The sequence below is a fragment of the Bufo bufo genome, chromosome 6 (genome assembly GCF_905171765.1).
Source record: "Bufo bufo chromosome 6, aBufBuf1.1, whole genome shotgun sequence".
Classification (NCBI taxonomy): Eukaryota; Metazoa; Chordata; class Amphibia; order Anura; family Bufonidae; genus Bufo; species Bufo bufo.
In genome coordinates, this window is record NC_053394.1 from 272,323,382 (window position 1) to 272,342,795 (window position 19,414).

At 43.7% G+C, this 19,414-nt stretch overlaps 1 protein-coding gene across 1 annotated transcript in view; it reads left to right on the forward strand.

Annotated features, from left to right (window-relative positions):
- Window positions 1-19,414, forward strand: part of NPFFR1 (neuropeptide FF receptor 1) — a 553,553-nt gene that overhangs the window by 354,663 nt on the left and 179,476 nt on the right. The window contains exon 2 of the mRNA XM_040437678.1: window positions 11,203-11,302. Within this exon, the coding sequence (XP_040293612.1) occupies window positions 11,203-11,302 (100 nt within the window). The remainder of the gene's footprint in view (window positions 1-11,202; window positions 11,303-19,414) is intronic.

The window sequence follows — 19,414 nt, forward strand, 5'->3', positions numbered from 1 at the left end:
GCATGCGCAGAAGCTGAAAATGAGTCCGATGCCCATAGCTTTTTATTGGGCATGCGCGGGATCTCGGAACGTTGGGGACAGCAGAAGCCGCCCAGCGAAGTGAATATTGATGAGCTGGGCGGCGCTTCAAAACGGCGGTTGGGGGGCGGCTGGCTGGGCACAAGTGAAGCTGAAACGCCGCCCCTTGGGCAGAAAGAGGAGCGATTACATCAGGTTATAAAACATGAGTTTGCTGAATTTATAAGGTGGACAGGGGTTATACTTATATGTTTTTAATACACATTAGAAGACCTGTGCATGCATATATATATAGATAATTATGCTTTTTGGGCCTGTCAGTGTCCCTTTAAGTTTAAAGTGTACTTAAACTGTCATTTGGCATTCCGGGCACTAGAGGCAACTTTTTTACAGCTACAACCAGCACACTCTGGGATTTGCATATGTAAAGTAGGTGAGGACTCATGCTGCTTGTGAGTGAACCAGGAAGTGTTGATCTGACATGGTGGAAGGATTGTGCTGTGAGGGACTGAATCTGATTCCATCCTGGCTTGCAGATGTCCGGCAGTGAATGGACACTCAAAGGAAGGAGAGTAGCTGTTGTCTCCTTACTGAATTCAGCTCTTTGAAAGAGAGGTTGTCCCAGGAAGACCAGTTTCAGTGTGTTGACAGAAAGCCTCATCATCAAGCAAGGCCGCAAGGTTTCTGAGAGCTTGGTGGCCATCCCGGGTAAGCGGCATCCTAGGGACCAGAACGGACGAAGGTCAGTACACCCGTTTACTCCATGCTTTACACTAGTGGCGCCTGAAAAACAGAGACTAAGCCTAGGCCTGAAACTAGATAGCTAGTTAAGGTTTGTTATTGCCAGGTTGTTCGGGACTGTTCTGCGGCGCAGTATTGACGTTGCAGGCTCTGCTGTGTCCGCCATCGGCTAGGTCAGTCCTCTGTAGCGGCACAGCACGACTTGCAGGCTAGGCCTGTCCAGTGGGCAGGGACATTGACTGTGAGTCCGGGATATAGCATTTTCTATGCGTATTTGTATTGTTTTGGTTATGCCTGTGTTATTACTTTTTGCCTAAGTAAAGTTTCTGTTCTTGCATATTAAGCTGGTGTCAGTGTCGCTTTCCTTGTCTGTGACTTCGCTGTATCCTGGGGAGCCCACCCCAGGACACGGCTTACAACTGTAAAGAAAGCAGTAAATGACAAAAAGAAAGCATATAAAACACTAAAACAGGAGGGTAGTACGGAAGCACTGAAAAGCTATAAGGAAAAAAATAGAACATGTAAAAAACTAATAAAAGTGGCCAAACAAGAGACCGAGAGATTAATTGCCAAAGAGAGTAAAACTAACCCTAAAATGTTCTTTAATTATATAAATGTTAAAAAGTATAAATCTGAAGGTGTCGGCCCTTTAAAGAGTAATGAGGGGGGAGTCGCAGAGAGCGACGAGGAGAAAGCAAAGCTGTTAAATATTTTTTTCTCTAATGTATTCACTGAGGAAAATAAACTGTCAGATGAAATGCTGAATGTAAAAATAAATTCCCCATTAAAAGTGTCCTGTCTGACCCAGGAAGAAGTACAACAGCGACTTAAAAAGATTAAAATAGACAAATCACCAGGACCGGATGGCATACACCTCCGTATCCTAAGAGAATTATGTAATGTCATAGCCAGACCCTTATTTCTGATATTTGCAGACTCTATACTGACAGGGAATGTCCCACAGGATTGGCGCATAGCAAATGTGGTGCCAATATTCAAAAAGGGTCCAAAAACAGAGCCTGGAGACTATAAGCCGGTAAGTTTAACATCTGTTGTGGGTAAACTGTTTGAAGGTTTTCCGAGAGATGCTATGTTGCTATGTTAGAGCATCTCAACGGAAATAAGCAAATAATGCCATATCAGCATGGCTTCATGAGGGATCGGTCATGCAAAACAAATTTAATCAGTTTCTATGAGGAGGTAAGTTCCAGACTTGACATTGACGAATCAATGGATGTCGTATATCTGGACTTCTCCAAAGCATTTGACACTGTACCACATAAAAGGTTAGTATATAAAATGAGAATGCTCGGACTGGGAGAAAATGTCTGTATGTGGGTAAGTAACTGGCTGAGGGATAGAAAACAGAGGGTGGTTATTAGTGGTACACACTCAGATTAGGTCACTGTGACTAGTGGAGTACCTCAAGGGTCAGTATTGGGCCCTATTCTCTTTAATATATTTATTAAAGGGGTTCTGCACTTTCATTTAACTGATGATCTATCCTCTGGATAGATCATTAGCTTCTGAGCGGCGGGGGTCCGACACCCGGGTCCCCCGCCGATCAGCTGTTTAAGAAGGCAGCGGCGCTCCAGCAGCGCCGCGGCCTTCTCACTGTTTCCCGCCGGCCCACTGACGTCACGACTAGTATCAACTAGCGTGGGCGGGGCTAAGCTCAATTCAAGTGAAAGTGAAAATTACGTAGTTGACGCAGAGTCAGGTTTTAATCCATAAAGGGCATAAATCACCTAACATTCCTAAATTGTTTGGAATAACGTGCTTTAAAACATCAGGTATGATGTTGTATCGATCAGGTAGTGTAAGGGTTACGCCCGCTTCACAGTGACAGACCAAACTCCCCGTTTAACGCACCGCAAACAACCGCAAACAGTCCATTTGCACAACCGCTAACTCCCCATTTGCACAAGGTTGGATACCAAGCTAGCCATGTCCTGTTCCTTGTCCTCACTGATGTCATTGAAGGTCTCTTCCTCCACCCAGCCACGTACGACACTAAGGGTCCCCGAAAGGTGACAACAAGCCCCCTGAGACGCCTGCTGTGGTTGGTCTTTCACCTCCTCAAAGCCACCTTCCTCCTCTGACTCCTCTTCTTCAGACTCCTCTCTCTGCGTTGCCGCAGGTCCAGCAATCAACGACGACAAGGCTGCTTCTGGTGGTGATGGTGACCACAACTCTTCCTCTTCATGCTCATCTACAGCCTGATCCAGCACTCTTTGCAGGGCACACTCCAGAAAAAACGCATATGGGATGAGGTAGATGATGTTGCCTTGGGTTTGACTGACCAGGTTTGTCACCTCCGCAAAAGGACGCATGAGCCTACAGCCATTGTGCATGAGCGTTCAGTAACGCGGTCAAAAAATACCCAGCTCCGCAGAGGCTGTCTTCTTTATTTTAAATTAAAAAAATCTGTTCTTACCAGTTTAATCTCTGTTTTGTCCCCTATCAGGGGCCGGTGTGGTGTATGGAATAGATTTTAGGAACCGGGAGATGGAAAAAGATGCTTGGTCGGTCCTCTTACTTCCAATTTGGGGCACTGTGCGTGCGCCGTGCAATGTATTGTGCTACCAGATATGAGTGGTATGTTAAGTAGAACTATTCCTATCAGTTTAATCCCTGTTACGTCCCCTATCAGGGGACGTGCATGGAATAGAGTTTAGACAACCACAAAGACTTGTCAATAGTTGACACACTCATGACATAAATTTTATTCCTCTATGCGTCAATCTTGGTGTAGTGATGACTGCGCTCGTGCGCACGTTTGGGAGATTGCAGGCGATGGCGGTTTTTCAAAGCCTATGGTCGTGCTGAGGTAGTTCAGTGACAGTTAAGTGACCCAGAAAACAATGATTCTGCAGTGTGGGCCCATTGTTGGCCTAGTAGGCTTTAATGATCACCTTAGATGATCACAAAGAAAATTAATGTTTTTTCTATGCAAAATTATCCAGCCGATCGCTTTTGGTCTGTTCACAATGAAGCAACGACCTTATCTCATCTGGGGTGTGCCAACATTGCCATTGCCAACACACTCATAGAGGTGTTTGCTTCATTGTAATACGCAAGCCCCTTCACCACAACAAGGTAACGATCACGAAGGGGAATTGACACATGTATGTGCCTTTTTTTTTTGTTTTGTTTTTGCAGCCACAGTGCAGCACCAGAGACCAAAAAATTAGGCATGTACACATGCCTGAAAAATCAAGTATTGTTGCAGCCGCTGCTGTAACAGCGGCCGGAAAAATTGATGTTTTCCAGGCAGAAAGTGCACTAAAACATTGCGGCTTGAACCCTAGTTGGTGGCGGAGAAGTCACGCAAGTCATCCGGCATGCAGAGATTAAATACAGCAGCGTGTGGACCATTTTATAGCCCAAGGCATCTCATCAGGCCTTTTTTAGTCAAATGCATCCCACACTGTCAGTCCCTTCGGGATCCATGCCTCATTCATCTTAATAAAGGTGAGGTAATCTAGACTTTTTTGACCTAGGCGACTTCTCTTCTCAGTGACAATACCTCCTGCTGCGCTGAAGGTCCTTTCTGACAGGACACTTGAAGCTGGGCAGGCCAGAAGTTCTATCGCAAATTGGGATAGCTCAGGCCACAGGTCAAGCCTGCACACCCAGTAGTCAAGGGGTTCATCGCTCCTCAGAGTGTCGATATCTGCAGTTAAGGCGAGGTAGTCTGCTACCTGTCAGTCGAGTCGTTCTCTGAGGGTGGACCCCGAAGGGCTGTGGCGATGCGTAGGACTTAAAAAGCTCTGCATGTCCTCCATCAACAACACGTCTGTAAAGCGTCCTGTCCTTGCCGGTGTTGTCATGGTAGGAGGAGGATTCCTGTTGTGCTGTGACATCACCCTTATAAGCATACTTTTTAACTTGTTTTAGAACTGCTGCATCCTTTCCTACTTCCGGTAATTCGGTAACATTTCAGGCACTTTCTGCTTATACCGGGGGTCTAGTAGCGTGGCCACTCAGTACAGGTTGTTCTCCTTCAGCCTTTTTATACGAGGGTCCCTCAACAGGCATGACAGCATGAAAGACCCCATTTGCACAAGGTTGGATGCCGAGCTACTCATGTCGCGTTCCTCATCCTCACTGATCTCATTGAAGGTCTGTTCTTCCCCCCAGCCACGTACAACACCACGGGTACCAGATAGGTGACAACGAGCACCCTGGGATGCCTGCTGTGGTTGGTCTTCCTCCTCCTCAAAGCCACATTCCTCCTCTGACTCCTCTTCCTCAGACTCCTCTTCCAGCGTTGCCGCAGGTCCAGCAAGCGATGTTGATAAGGCTGTTTCTGGGGGTGATGGTTACCACAACTCTTCCTCTTCCTATTTGCGCGCATCTACGGCCTGATCCAGCACTCTTCGCAGGGCACGCTCCAGGAAGAAAACAAATGGGATGATGTCGCTGATGGTGCCTTCGGTGCGACTGACTAGGTTTGTCACCTCCTCAAAAGGACGCATGAGCCTACAGGCATTGCGCATGAGCGTCCAGTAACGTGGCAAAAAAATGCCCAGCTCCGCAGAGGCTGTCCTAGCACCCCGGTCATACAAATACTCGTTGACAGCTTTTTCTTGTTGGAGCAGGCGGTCGAACATTACGAATGTTGAAATTCAACGTGTCGGGCTGTCGCAAATCAAACGCCTCACTGGCATGTTGTTTCACCGCTGAATATCTGAAAAGTGCGCCATGGCCGTGTAGGAACGCTTGAAATGGCCACACACCTTCCTTGCCTGCTTGAGGACGTCCTGTAAGCCTGGGTACTTATGCACAAAGCGTTGTACGATCAGATTCAACACATGTGCCATGCATGGCACATGTGTCAACTTGCCCAAATTCAATGCCGCCAACAAATTGCTTCCGTTGTCACACACCACTTTGCCGATCTCCAGTTGGTGCGGAGTTAGCCACTGATCCACCTGTGCGTTCAGGGCAGACAGGAGTGCTGGTTGGTCCGGTGTGACTCTCTGCTTTCAGGCAACCCCAAGACGGCGTGACACTGTCGTATCCGGGATGTGGAATAGCCCCTGTGGAGCTGGGGGGGGTGGGTGCAGTGGATGTGGAGCAAGACGCAGCAGCAGAAGAGGACTCAGCCGAGGAGGTTATCGAAGAGGATGGAGTAGGAGGAGTAGAGGAGGTGGCAGCAGGCCTGCCTGCAAGTCGTGGTGGTGTCACCAACTCCTCTGCAGAGCCACGCATTCCATGCTTGGCAGCCGTCAGCAGGTTTACCCAATGCGCAGTGTACGTGATATACCTGCCCTGACTGTGCTTTGCAGACCATGTATCAGTGGTCAGATGGACCCTTGCCCCAACACTGTGTGCCAGACATGCCATGACTTCCTTTTCCACAATAGATTACAGGTTGGGGATTGCCTTTTGTGAAAAAAAAATTCGGCCGGGTACCTTCCACTGCGGTGTCCCAATAGCTACAAATTTTTTGAAGGCCTCAGACTCCACCAGCTTGTATGGTAAAAGCTGGCGGGCTAAGAGTTCCGACAAGCCAGCTGTCAGACGCCGGGCAAGGGGGTGACTCTGTGACATTGGCTTCTTACGCTCAAACATTTCCTTGACAGACACCTGACTGTGGGCAGATGAGCAGGAACGGCTGAAGGTGAGAGGCGGAGTGGCGGATGTTTGAGAGGGGGCAAGGAGGACAGCAGTGGTTGACGTGGCTGAAGATGCTGGACCAGGAGGAGGATGGTGGCTTTGAGTTTGTGTGCTGCTTGTGCTCATCATGTGTTGATCTCATAGGCGTTTGTGATGTGAGATCATGTGCCTTCGCAAAGCAGTTGTACCTAGGTGGGTGTTGGACTTCCCACGACTCAGTTTCTTTTGGCACAGGTTGCAAATGGCATTGCTGTTATCAGAGGCAGACACACAAAAAAAATGCCACACTGCTGAGCTTTGCAATGACGGCATTCTGGTGGTGGCATGAACTTTCCCCCTGTTCTTCTTCTCTTCGAGCGGGCACCCACGTGACATCCACGGACACATCGTCATCATCAACCGCTTCACTTGTATCTGACAACTCAGCAAAAGAAAGCAGCAGCGGGTACAACATCATCATCATCACACCGTATGTCCATGTGTGTAATGCTGCCTGACTGAGACATATCCCTGTTATCGACATCCTCTGGCAATAATGCGCATCACTAATTTCTTCCAACTGATGTGTAAATAACTCCTCTGACAGATCAAGTGAAGCAGCTGTGGTGCTAGTGTTGGTGGTGGCGGCAGGTGGGCGAGTGGTAACTTGAGAGGTGCCCGAAGCTGAGCTGGAGGAGGATGGTGCATCAAGGTTCTGAGCGGAAGCTGTAGAAGATTGGGTGTCCTGTGTTAGCCAGTCAACTATGTCCTCAGAACTTTTCGAGTTCAGGGTACGTGGCCTCTGAACACTGGGCATTATTCTAGGGCCAAAGGAAATCACAGCACCACGACTACGACGGCCCCTGCGGGGTGGCCTGCCTCTGCCTGTCATTTTTTCTTCAATTAGTTGTACTATGCGTGCAAGCTACTGTGACACCAGATATGAGTGGTGCAACTGGGCACTGGCAGTAGTGGGCACAGTACACGCTGTGGGCCTGACACACACGCTTGCAGGCAACTGCAATTATATTACAGTGAAAAAATTGTTGTTTTTTAAATGCAAGCTACTGTGACACCAGATATGAGTGGTGGCACTGGCAGTAGTGGGCACAGTACACGCTGTGGGCCTGACACACACGCTGGCAGGCAACTGCAATTAGATTACAGAGAAAAAAAAAAAAGCAGACTGATGTACTAGCCCTAAAAAGGGCTTTTTGGGGTGCTGTCAGGACGCTGTCCTTACAGCAGATCAGATGAGTCTTTGAGGACTGGAGTGGACATAGATCACTGGCCTAGCTAACGATTTCCCTATTAAATCAGCAGCAGCTTCACTGTCCCTGCTCTCACTAACACTGCAGCTTCAGAATGAATCTAAGATGGATGCTGTCCTTGCTTTTTGATAGGAGGTGGGAGGGTCTGGGAGGGAGGGTATGCTGCTGATTGGCTGGAATGTGTCTGCTGACTGTGAGGTACAGGGTCAAAGTTTGCTCAATGATGACGTATAGGGGGCGGACCGAACATCGCATATGTTCGCCCGCCGCGGCGAACGCGAACAAGCGATGTTCGCCGGGAACTGTTCGCCGGCGAATAGTTTGGGACATCTCTACAGATAAGTGGCGGATGAGGTTTAACACTGACAAATGTAAAGTTATGCACATGGGAAGGAATAATGCAAGTCACCCGTACATACTAAATGGTAAAACACTTGGTAACACTGACATGGAAAAGGGTCTAGGAATTTTAATAAACAGGAAACTAAGCTGCAAAAAACAGTGTCAGGCAGCTGCTGCCAAGGCCAATAAGATAATAGGTTGCATCAAAAGGGGCATTGATGCCCGTGATGAGAAAATAGTCCTACCACTTTACAAATCATTAGTCAGACCACACATGGAGTACTATGTACAGTTCTGGGCTCCTGTGAACAAGGCAGACATAGCAGAGCTGGAGAGGGTCCAGAGGAGGGCCACTAAAGTAATAACTGGAATGGGGCAACTACAGTACCCTGAAAGATTATCAAAATTAGGGTTATCCACTTTAGAAAAAAGACGACTGAGGGGAGATCTAATTACTATGTATAACTATATCAGGGGTCAGTACAGAGATCTATCCTATAATCTATTTATCCCTAGGACTGTGACTGTGACGAGGGGACATCGTCTGCGTTTGGAGGAAAGAATGTTTGTACACAAACATAGAAAAGGATTCTTTACGGTAAGAGCAGTGAGACTATGGAACTTGCTGCCTGAGGAGGTGATGATGGTGAGTACAATAAAGGAATTCAAGAGGGGCCTGGATGTATTTCTGGAGTGTAATAATATTACAGGCTATAGCTACTAGAGAGGGGTCGTTGATCCAGGGAGTTATTCTGATTACCTGATTGGAGTCGGGAAGGAATTTTTTATTCCCCTAAAGTTAGGAAAATTGGCTTCTACCTCACAGGGTTCTTTTTTTTGCCTTCCTCTGGATCAATTTGCAGGATAACAGGCCGAACTGGATGTACAAATGTGTTTTTTCGGCCTTATGTACTATGTTACTATGTTGCTATGATAGAAGTTTCCTAAGACTTGAGAAAATGGTTGGCATGGCAGAATATTACAATAGCTTTATATGCAGATAGAGTGCTCCAATATATTCGCGATTGCGCAAATCGGCAATTAATGATGCACATATTTTTGCGCAATACGTGCAACTTCACATTTTAGCAGGTCTGAGTACATATTACTGATTGGTGCACTAAGTATTGTTGTGAACTTGTGCCATCACAGCGCTATGTCTGTAGCATGTATGTATGGACAACAGAACTTATCACACTACCTAACACCCTGCACTGGATTAGCTACTCTATATCAGGATATAACCTACACTGACTATTTCCCACTAACTATCTGTATTATATATATAGGTGTAACTCAAAAAATTTGAATATTGTGCAAAGTTCATTTATTTCAGTAATGCAACTTAAAAGGTGAAACTAATATATGAGACAGACTCAAGATATTTCAAGCCTTTATTTGTTATGATTTGGATGATTATGGCTTACAGCTTATGAAACCCCAAAGTCACAATCTCAGGTACCCTTTGCTCAGGGGGTATGGATTAATTAGCTGACTAGTGTGACACTTTGCACCTAGAATATTGAACCTTTTCACAATATTCAAATTTTAAGTTGCAATTAATGCAACTCCTTTTAAGTTGCATTACTGAAATAAATGAACTTTTGCATGATATTCAAATTTTTCGAGTTTCACCTGTAAGCTATCTAATGTAATGAGTTTGACACACTAAAGCACAGAGCACAGCAATGACACTGCATAAATGCAAAAAAAATGCTGAAAATGGCTGCTGGGGAGGTTCTTATATAGTAAAGGGGTAGGCAACTTTCCTATTAGTTGCTAGGGATGTTGCTAAGCTGTGACAAAGACATTGCAGCTTTCTCATTGGCTCACAAGCAAGAAGCAGGGAGGAATCTAGATCCCTAAAAATCTAGAATATTCGCGAATACGAATATATAGCACTATATTCTACATCTTTCCAATACCTCACTTGTAATACCTGAGCTTTTACAACACAGTGTGAACCCGGTCTACTACTTTCCCCCTTAACACTAAGGATATGTTCCAATGGGGAAGATATGCTGTGGATCTACTTTATGCTTTATGTTGTTATTTTCTACAATGTGAATGCTCCAAAATATAACAGAATTTTAGTTTTAATCAATTTTGGTAGTAGTGAGCAAAGCAAAGCATTTGAAGCGGAATTCAGTCCGAAGTTTAGGAAGACTTCGATTTGCAACAAATCAGAATTTTCTCACGCTTCAGGTTTTCCCAAAATGGCAGCTGCACATGTTACAAAGCAAAGTTAAGTGTAGAGGAGACAAGCCCGGGAACACAAAATCATCCATAATGCTGTGCAGCCAGCCAATCTGCAGATAACCATCTCCTGTGATGTCACAGTCCTATAAAACCCTCATCACACGCGTTCTCTGCCATTTTCCTGTGAGCTGAGCATAATGAAAGATGTGGCAAGCACTCATGCGCTAGAGACAGTATTTCTGAAAACAATTAATAGAAGACTATTGGAGAGGGAGAGTGCAGACACAGTGCAGGGAGACTTATTCTGTGTCAGTTTTATTTATTTATTCCTACATTTACTTATTCCTACATCAGCCATAAACTAAGATATGTAATTAAATACCAATAAGATAGATGCCTCTATTATTCCACTGTTAGTTTGCCAACCAATACCACCCAGTCTGCATCCCTTGGGAAGAGGGGGGGGGGGGGGGTGGGCAGGTCTTAATGATGAACATCCTCATCCTTTGCTCGCTTTACTTCTTTCAAATCATCCTTCAAAGTCTTCATGTGTTAGAAAAGTCAGCAATATATTGAGAGAGGAGGAGCTGGATGTTCCTAATGTTCAATCAATATTAGATGGTGTAGAAAAGGAGGAAAAGCAGATGGCAGAAGAAGGGCTCCCTTGCAACGTGGACCATTTTGGTGCAATTTGGCTCATCTAGTTCTTGAGTAATCTTCTGTACCTAGCTGGCCAAGGTGGTGTAGCATACCAGCAAATGATATGGCTTCACTGGAAAGGGGCACAACCTAATATTAGCACCGAAATTCAGCCACAATCCTGGTATAAAATTCTGACAAACTAAGACAACCAATAGCTGGCATAGAGTTATACAAAAGTGTCTATCCCTGCACCACATTTCTTAACCAGCCTAAGCCCCTTTGATGAATCTGGTGCGGGTCAATACAGCCTGTCTAAGCTTACGCCATCTACAGGATTAGTAAATCCGCTCTATTGTTTAATGTTTTTTGTTTTTGTTTTTTTAAGGATGGCCTTTTGACAACTTCATGTGCAAGATGAGTGGTCTCGTACAAGGAATGTCTGTTTCAGCATCTGTATTTACTCTTGTGGCCATTGCAGTGGAAAGGTATGTATAAAATAGAGAAAATGGCTATAATATATCTGATATGTTTTCCTAAAATGCATATTTTCATAATAAATAATATTATTAGATTTTAGTTATTGTTTTGGTCAGTGCCATCCCACAAAAAGAGTGTATAGTTTTTGTTAAAGAAAATGTATACACATATTTAATATTAAGTATCTGAAAAACGATATATGGAGGAAAGTTATCAATTCTGGGCCACCATGGCAAACTGGTCTCTCATGTAAGCAGCATGCAACAGATTTATCAACAGGACACAAGCCGGGTTGGTAAATCTTTTGCAGGTAAGGGTACTTTCACACTTGCGGCAAAGGATTCCGGCAGGCAGTGCCGGATCTGTCAAAATATATGCAAACTGATGGCATTTGTCAGACGGATCAGGATCCTGATCCGTATGACAAATGCATTGAAATGCCTGATCCGTCTCTCCGGTGTCATCCGGGAAAACGGAGACCGCAATGCCAGATCCTTTTTACCGGAACACTCTGGCATTAATGCGTTTCAATGGGAAAAAATGTTGGATCCGCCATTCCGGCACGTGTTCCGGAATTTTGGACGGAGATAAAACCGCAGCATGCTGCGGTATTATCTCCATCCTGAAAAGTCAAAAAGACTGAACTGAAGACATCCTGATGCATCCTGAACAGATCCTAATCCATTCAGAATGCATTAGGATAAAACTGATCAGTTATTTACCGGTATTGAGTCCCTAGGACGGAACTCTATGCCGGAAAATAATAACGCTAGTGTGAAAGTACCCTAAAACACCAGATCAGAAAAGAGGCTACATATATGTATATATCAGAAACTTGCAGAAATACTTTCAGAAATCTGTCCCAGTTCATTATTTTTGTAAATGTTGCAGCAATTTACTGTATTTGTATTCTTCCATTGGGGCTTCAATATTGGAGATACATACATTTGTATCTGTACTGTGATTGTGAGAGTGGTGAGTGTGCATGTTCTTCATGGCAGCTGCACTGTAAGGTAGTTAATAGTCAAAAAAATACCTATGTATTACTTACAGACAAATATAGCCCACAGGAACAGATGAAGTTCTATGCCTTCCCTACTTACCTGTTCCCCGCCATTCTTTTGATCCCCTGCTGCCACTGACGCACTTCAGTCCATCTTGTCAACATCCAGTTTGACAGGCATTAAATCTGCTGCTGTGACACGTCACCCATGTGGTACATGACCCACTTACAGGCTGCATGGGGGACACATCACAGCTGTTACCCCCATCAAACCAGATGTTGACAAGCGGGTCATCAGTAAGCATTAGTGGCAGAAGGGGACAGAAGAAGCTGGAACCCAGTGAAGGGGGGCCGTTGAGCATGGACAACCCCTTTTAAAACAAAGGAGTGATAGTGTTGCTACTACTGCCCTGACCTAGTCTAGACAGCAAAACTGAAAGATGAGCTGCAGAAAACAGGAAACATTAGCCTATTGCATGCACAGCAGTGTCCAACTGGGAAGAGTAATATTTCAAGATTTTTACAGAATAATGGATGGTAACATTCAAAATAAAGAAAAACAGCTTAAATATTGAAACAATGGGGGAATTTCATTAAGCCCTGCAATTCTGACTTTAAATAGTCAAAAAATAGGACTTTTTTATCTTTTGGGGCATATTTGCTGAAAGATTTTAGAAATTTTGCATTTTGTATGACACTCAGCCACGTTTTTAAAAGTGGATGGGTGCACATGGTTAGCCAGTCAAGCTGATCTTAGAGGGGTTGTACAGTGGAGTAATATTCATGACCTCGGTGAGTCGGACCAGCACCAATCAACTGAAGGCATCACAGGGTAATAACAACTGCTCGTCCCATTCAAGTGAACTCCATTGTTAACCTCTTTAAGCCAGATTTATTGGATTTATAAACAATCACAAAAAGTGGCTCAATCTTAATCCACTAAACATCTACATGTAGAATTGATGGACGTAAAGATGCACCAAATGTATTAAACATTGTGCGACATTTAATAAATAGCCAAAATTATGTCAAAACAGACTCCTGCAAAACTGACTTCAGAGGTTACATAACTAGCCTTAACCGCGTAAGGACTCAGCCCTATTTCACCTTAAGGACTTGGCCATTTTTTGCAAATCTGACCAGTGTCACTTTAAGGGTCCATTCACACGTCCGTTGTTTCTTTCCTGATCTGTTCCGTTTTTTGCTGAACAGATCTGGACCAGATCTGGACCCATTCATTTTCAATGGGTCCTGAAAAAAATCAGACATTGAGCTGTCCGTTTTTTTCCAGGACCCATTGAAAATGAATAGGTCCAGATCTGGTCCAGATCTGTTCAGCAAAAAACGGAACAGATCAGGAAAGAAAAAACGGACGTGTGAATAAGGCCTTAGTGCTAAAAACTTGAAAATGCTTTGACTTATCCAGGCCATTCTGAGAATGTTTTTTCGTCACATATTGTACTTCATGACACAGGTAAAATCAAGTAAAAAAAAATCATTTTTATTTATAAAAAAATACCAAATTTACCAAGAATTTGTAAAAAATTTAAAATTTCCAAGTTTCAATTTCTCTACTTTTATAATACATAGTAATACCTCCAAAAATAGTTATTACTTTACATTCCCCATATGTCTACTTCATGTTTGGATCATTTTGGGAATGATATTTTATTTTTTGGGGATGTTACAAGGCTTAGAAGTTTAGAAGCAAATCTTGAAATTTTTAAGAAATTTTCAAAAACCCAATTTTTAAGGACCAGTTCAGGTCTGAAGTTACTTTGTGAGGCTTACATAATAGAAACCACCCAAAAATGACCCCATTCTAGAAACTACACCCCCCAAGGTATTCAAAACTGATTTTACAAACGTCGTTAACCCTTTAGGTGTTTAATGGAAAATAGAGATACAATTTTTGGCAGATTTTCCATTTTAATAATTTTTTTCCAGTTACAAAGCAAGGGTTAGCAGCCAAGCCAAACTCAATATTTATGGCCCTGATTCTGTAGTTTACAGAAACACCCCATATGTGGTCGTAAACCGCTGTACGGGCACACGGCAGGGCGCAGAAGGACAGGAATGCCATACGGTTTTTGGAAGGCAGGTTTTGCTGGACTGTTTTTTTTGACACCATGTCCCATTTGAAGCCCCCCTGATGCACCCCTAGAGTAGAAACTCCATTAAAATGACCCTATCTAAGAAACTACACCTCTCAAGGTATTCAAAACTGATTTTACAAACGTCGTTAACCCTTTAGGTGTTCCACAAGAGTTATTGGCAAATGGAGATGAAATTTCAGAATTTAACTTTTTGGGCAAATTTTCCATTTTAATTCATTTTTCCCAGTAACAAAGCAAGGGTTAACAGCCAAACAAAACTAAATATTTATGGCCCTGATTCTGTAGTTTACAGAAACACCCCATATGTGGTTGTAAACTGCTGTACGGGCACACGGCAGGGCGCAGAAGGAAAGGAATGCCATACGGTTTTTGGAAGGCAGATTTTGCTGGACTGTTTTTTTTGACACCATGTCCCATTTGAAGCCCCCCTGATGCACCCCTAGAGTAGAAACTCCAAAAAAGTGGCCCTATTTTAGAAACTACGGGATAGGGTGGAAGTTTTGTTGGTACTAGTTTAGGATACTTTCACACTTGCGTTTTTCTTTTCCGGCATAGAGTTCCGTCACAGGGGCTCTGTACCGGAAAAGAACTGATCAGTTTTATCCCTATGCATTCTAAATGGAGAGTAATCCGTTCAGGATGCATCAGGATGTCTTCAGTTCAGTTGTTTTCACTGATCAGGCAAAAGAGAAAACCGCAGCATGCTACGGTTTTATCTCCGGCTAAAAAAAAACTAAAGACTTGCCTGAATGCCGGATCCGGCATTTTTTCCCATAGGAATGTATTAGTGCCGGATCCGTCCTTCCGGTCTGCGCATGCGCAGATCGAAAAAAAGGTGAAAAAAATAAATGCCGGATCCGTTTTGCCGGATGACACCGGAAAGACGGATCCGGCATTTCAATGCATTTTTTCGACTGATCAGGCATTTTTTCGACTGATCAGGATCCTGATCAGTCTTACTAATGCCATCAGTTTGCATACATTTTTCCTGATCCCGCAGGCAGTTCCGGCGACGGAACTGCTTGCCGGATCTCTCTGCCGCAAGTGTGAAAGTAGCCTTAGGGTACATATGATTTTTGGTTGCTCTATATTACACTTTTTGTGAGGCAAGTTAACAAGAAATAGCTGTTTTGGCACCATTTTTATTTTTTGTTATTTGCAACATTCATCTGACAGGTTAGATCATGTGATATTTTTATAGACCAGGTTGTCACGGATGCGGTGATACATAAATAAAAAAAACAGTATACATATTAGGTAAGTCTTACACAATGATTTCTTTTTTGAAACCAAAAAAATCATGTTTTAGTGTTTCCATAGTCTGAGAGCCATAATTTTTTCAGTTTTTGGGCGATTACCTTGGGTAAGGTATGATTTTTGCGGGATGAGATGACGGTTTTATTGGCACTATTTTGGGTTGCGTGTGACTTGCTATTACACTTTTTGTGATGTAAGGTGACAAAAAATAGTTTATTTAGCACAGTTTTTATTGAAATTTTTTTACGGTATCCATCTGAGGCGTTAGGTCATGTGATATTTTTATAGAGCCGGTCGATACGGACGCGGCGATACCTAATATGTATACTTATTTTTTATTTATGTAAGTTTTACACAATAATATCATTTTTGAAACATAGTTTTTTCAGTTTTTGAGCGATTATCTTAGCTAGGGTCTCATTTTTTGCGGGATGAGATGACTGTTTAATTGGCACTATTTTGGGGTTCATATGACTTTTTGATCGCTTGCTATCACACTTTTTGTGATGTAAGGTGACAAAAAATGGTTTATTTAGCACAGTTTTTATTTTTTACGGGGTTTATCTGAGGGGTTAGGTCATGTGATATGTTTATAGAGCCGGTCGATACAGACGCGGCGATACCTAATATGTATACTTTTTTTCCCCCCTATTTTTTACCAATTTTTTTTAACTTTATTTGGGGAAAATGACGATTTTGTTTATTTTTACTTGAAACTTTAATTTTTTTTGGGGGGGGACTTTATTTTTTCAACTTTTTTTTTATTTTTTGTCCCACTTTGGGACTTGAACTTTGGGGGGTATATTCCTTTACAATGCATTCCAATACTTCTGTATTGGAATGCATTGGCTGTATGAGTAATACAGAGAGTATTACTCATACAGCTTCTGGCCTGTGAGATCCAGGGGGCTGGATCTCACAAGCTCTTTACCGGAAGGCAGCGCGATGCCTTCCTTAGACATTGCGCTGCCTTCCATGCCATTGGGTCCCCCCCCAAAGCCCCATGGGGACCCGCCGCAACTTAGAAAAGCCGCAAACCACAGGTCTCAATTGACCTGCGGTTTGCGGCGATCGCCGACACGGGGGGGGTCACGGGACCCCCCCGCGCATTTAGCCGAGGTGCCTGCTCAATGATTTGAGCAGGCACCTTTTTCCGATCACCGCCCGCCGGGCGGAACACCACATGACGTACCGGTACGTCATGGGTCCTTAAGGACTCGGGAACCATGCCGTACCGATACGTCATGGGTCCCTAAGGGGTTAAAAGTTACATTTTAATAACTACAATTGATCACTCCTTTAATATTAACCCTAATACATTGGTGATCCATACTTGAGCATTATATATATATACAGTGGGATGCGAAAGTTTGGGCAACCTTGTTAATGTCATGATTTTCCTGTATAAATCGTTGGTTGTTACGATAAAAAATGTCAGTTAAATATATCATATAGGAGACACACACAGTGATATTTGAGAAGTGAAATGAAGTTTATTGGATTTACAGAAAGTGTGCTATAATTGTTTAAACAAAATTAGGCAGGTGCATAAATTTGGGCACTGTTGTCATTTTATTGATTCCAAAACCTTTAGAACTAATTATTGGAACTCAAATTGGCTTGGTAAGCTCAGTGACCCCTGACCTACATACACAGGTGAATCCAATTATGAGAAAGAGTATTTAAGGGGGTGAATTGTAAGTTTCCCTCCTCTTTTAATTTTCTCTGAAGAGTAGCAACATGGGGTCTCAAAACAACTCTCAAATGACCTGAACATAAAGATTGTTCACCATCATGGTTTAGGGGAAGGATACAGAACGCTGTCTCAGAGATTTCAGCTGTCTGTTTCCACAGTTAGGAACATATTGAGGAAATGGAAGACCACAGGCTCAGTTCAAGTTAAGACTCGAAGTGGCAGACCAAGAAAAATCTCGGATAGACAGAAGCGACGAATGGTGAGAACAGTCAGAGTCAACCCACATACCAGCATCAAAGACCTACAACATCATCTTGCTGCAGATGGAGTCACTGTGCATCATTCAACCATTCGGCGCACTTAACACAAGGAGATGCTGTATGCGAAAGTGATGCAGAGGAAGCCTTTTCTCCGCCCACAGCACAAAAAGTGCCGCTTGAGGTGGGCTAAAGCACATTTGGACAAGCCAGCTTCATTTTGGAATAAGGTGCTGTGGACTGATGAAAATAAAATTGAGTTATTTGGCCAGAACAAGGGACGTTATGCATGGAGGAAAAAGAAAACAGCATTCCAAGAAAAACACCTGCTACCTACAGTAAAATATGGTGGTGGTTCCATCATGCTGTGGGGCTGTGTGGCCAGTGCAGGGACTGGGAATCTCGTCAAAGTTGAGGGACGCATTGATTCCACTCAGTATCAGCAGATTCTGGAGACCAATGTCCAGGAATCAGTGACAAAGCTGAAGCTGCGCCGGGGCTGGATCTTGCAACAAGACAACGACCCTAAACACTGCTCAAAATCCACTAAGGCATTTATGCAGAGGAACAAGTACAACGTTCTGGAATGGCCATCTCAGTCCCCAGACCTGAAAATAATTGAAAATCTGTGGTGTGACTTAAAGAGAGCTGTCCATGCTCGGAAGCCATCAAACCTGAATGAACTAAAGATGTTTTGTAAAGAGGAATGGTCCAAAATACCTTCAACCAGAATCCAGACTCTCATTGGAACCTACAGGAAGCGTTTAGAGGCTGTAATTTCTGCAAAAGGAGGATCTACTAAATATTGATTTCATTTCTTTTTTGTGGTGCCCAAATTTATGCACCTGCCTAATTTTGTTTAAACAATTATAGCACACTTTCTGTAAATCCAATAAACTTCATTTCACTTCTCAAATATCACTGTGTGTGTCTCCTATATGATATATTTAACTGACATTTTTTATCGTAACAACCAACGATTTATACAGGAAAATCATGACGATTAACAAGGTTGCCCAAACTTTCGCATCCCACTGTATCTGCTCTGTTAATTTTTTGTTGAAATTTAGTATTTTGCCCAAAATAGTTTTTTTTTTTTAATAACAGAAGATAACAGCAGTATCTAACGCGTGTATTTCACACTGACAGATGCAGCAAAGGCTGCAAATTTTGTATTTTGCCCAAAAAGCGTGTTTTTTAAAACCCAGAAAATTATTGCAGTATTTCAAGCTTAACCCCTTCACGCAACATCACGTACATGTACGTGGGGGAATGTGGTGCCTCACCGCATCCCCACATGCATGTACGTGATCGGCTTTCTCTGTCAGCGCAGGGAGCGAAGCGCTGAAGTTTCAGTGAAGCCGGCATGCTGGGGTTGCTAGGCAACCAGAGACGCCGGCGGGAACTGCATCGGAGCTCTGACCCGCCTGCGATCGCTGTGATTGGTCCAATACTGCAGAGGGACCAATTGCAGCGCATCGGGGCAGGTAAGGGGGGTTAGGGAGGGACTATGTGCTTCTGCTTCTCTGATCGTCCCAAATCCTGTCAGGGAAGCGATCAGAGAAGGAGAGAGTGGGAAAAGCTGCTGTACATTAATACCTACCAGATCGAATTAACCCCTTTTGTGCCGAAAAGCTGCTTCTGTGCCTCAGTCAGTGACACAGATCAGTTCTGTGCCTCATCAACAGCCTGTCGTCTGTCATCTGTAGTCAGTTCTGTGCCTCCTCCCCTGCTTTGTACATAATTAACCCCTAATTAACCCCTTCAGTACCGATTTGCCACTCTTCTGT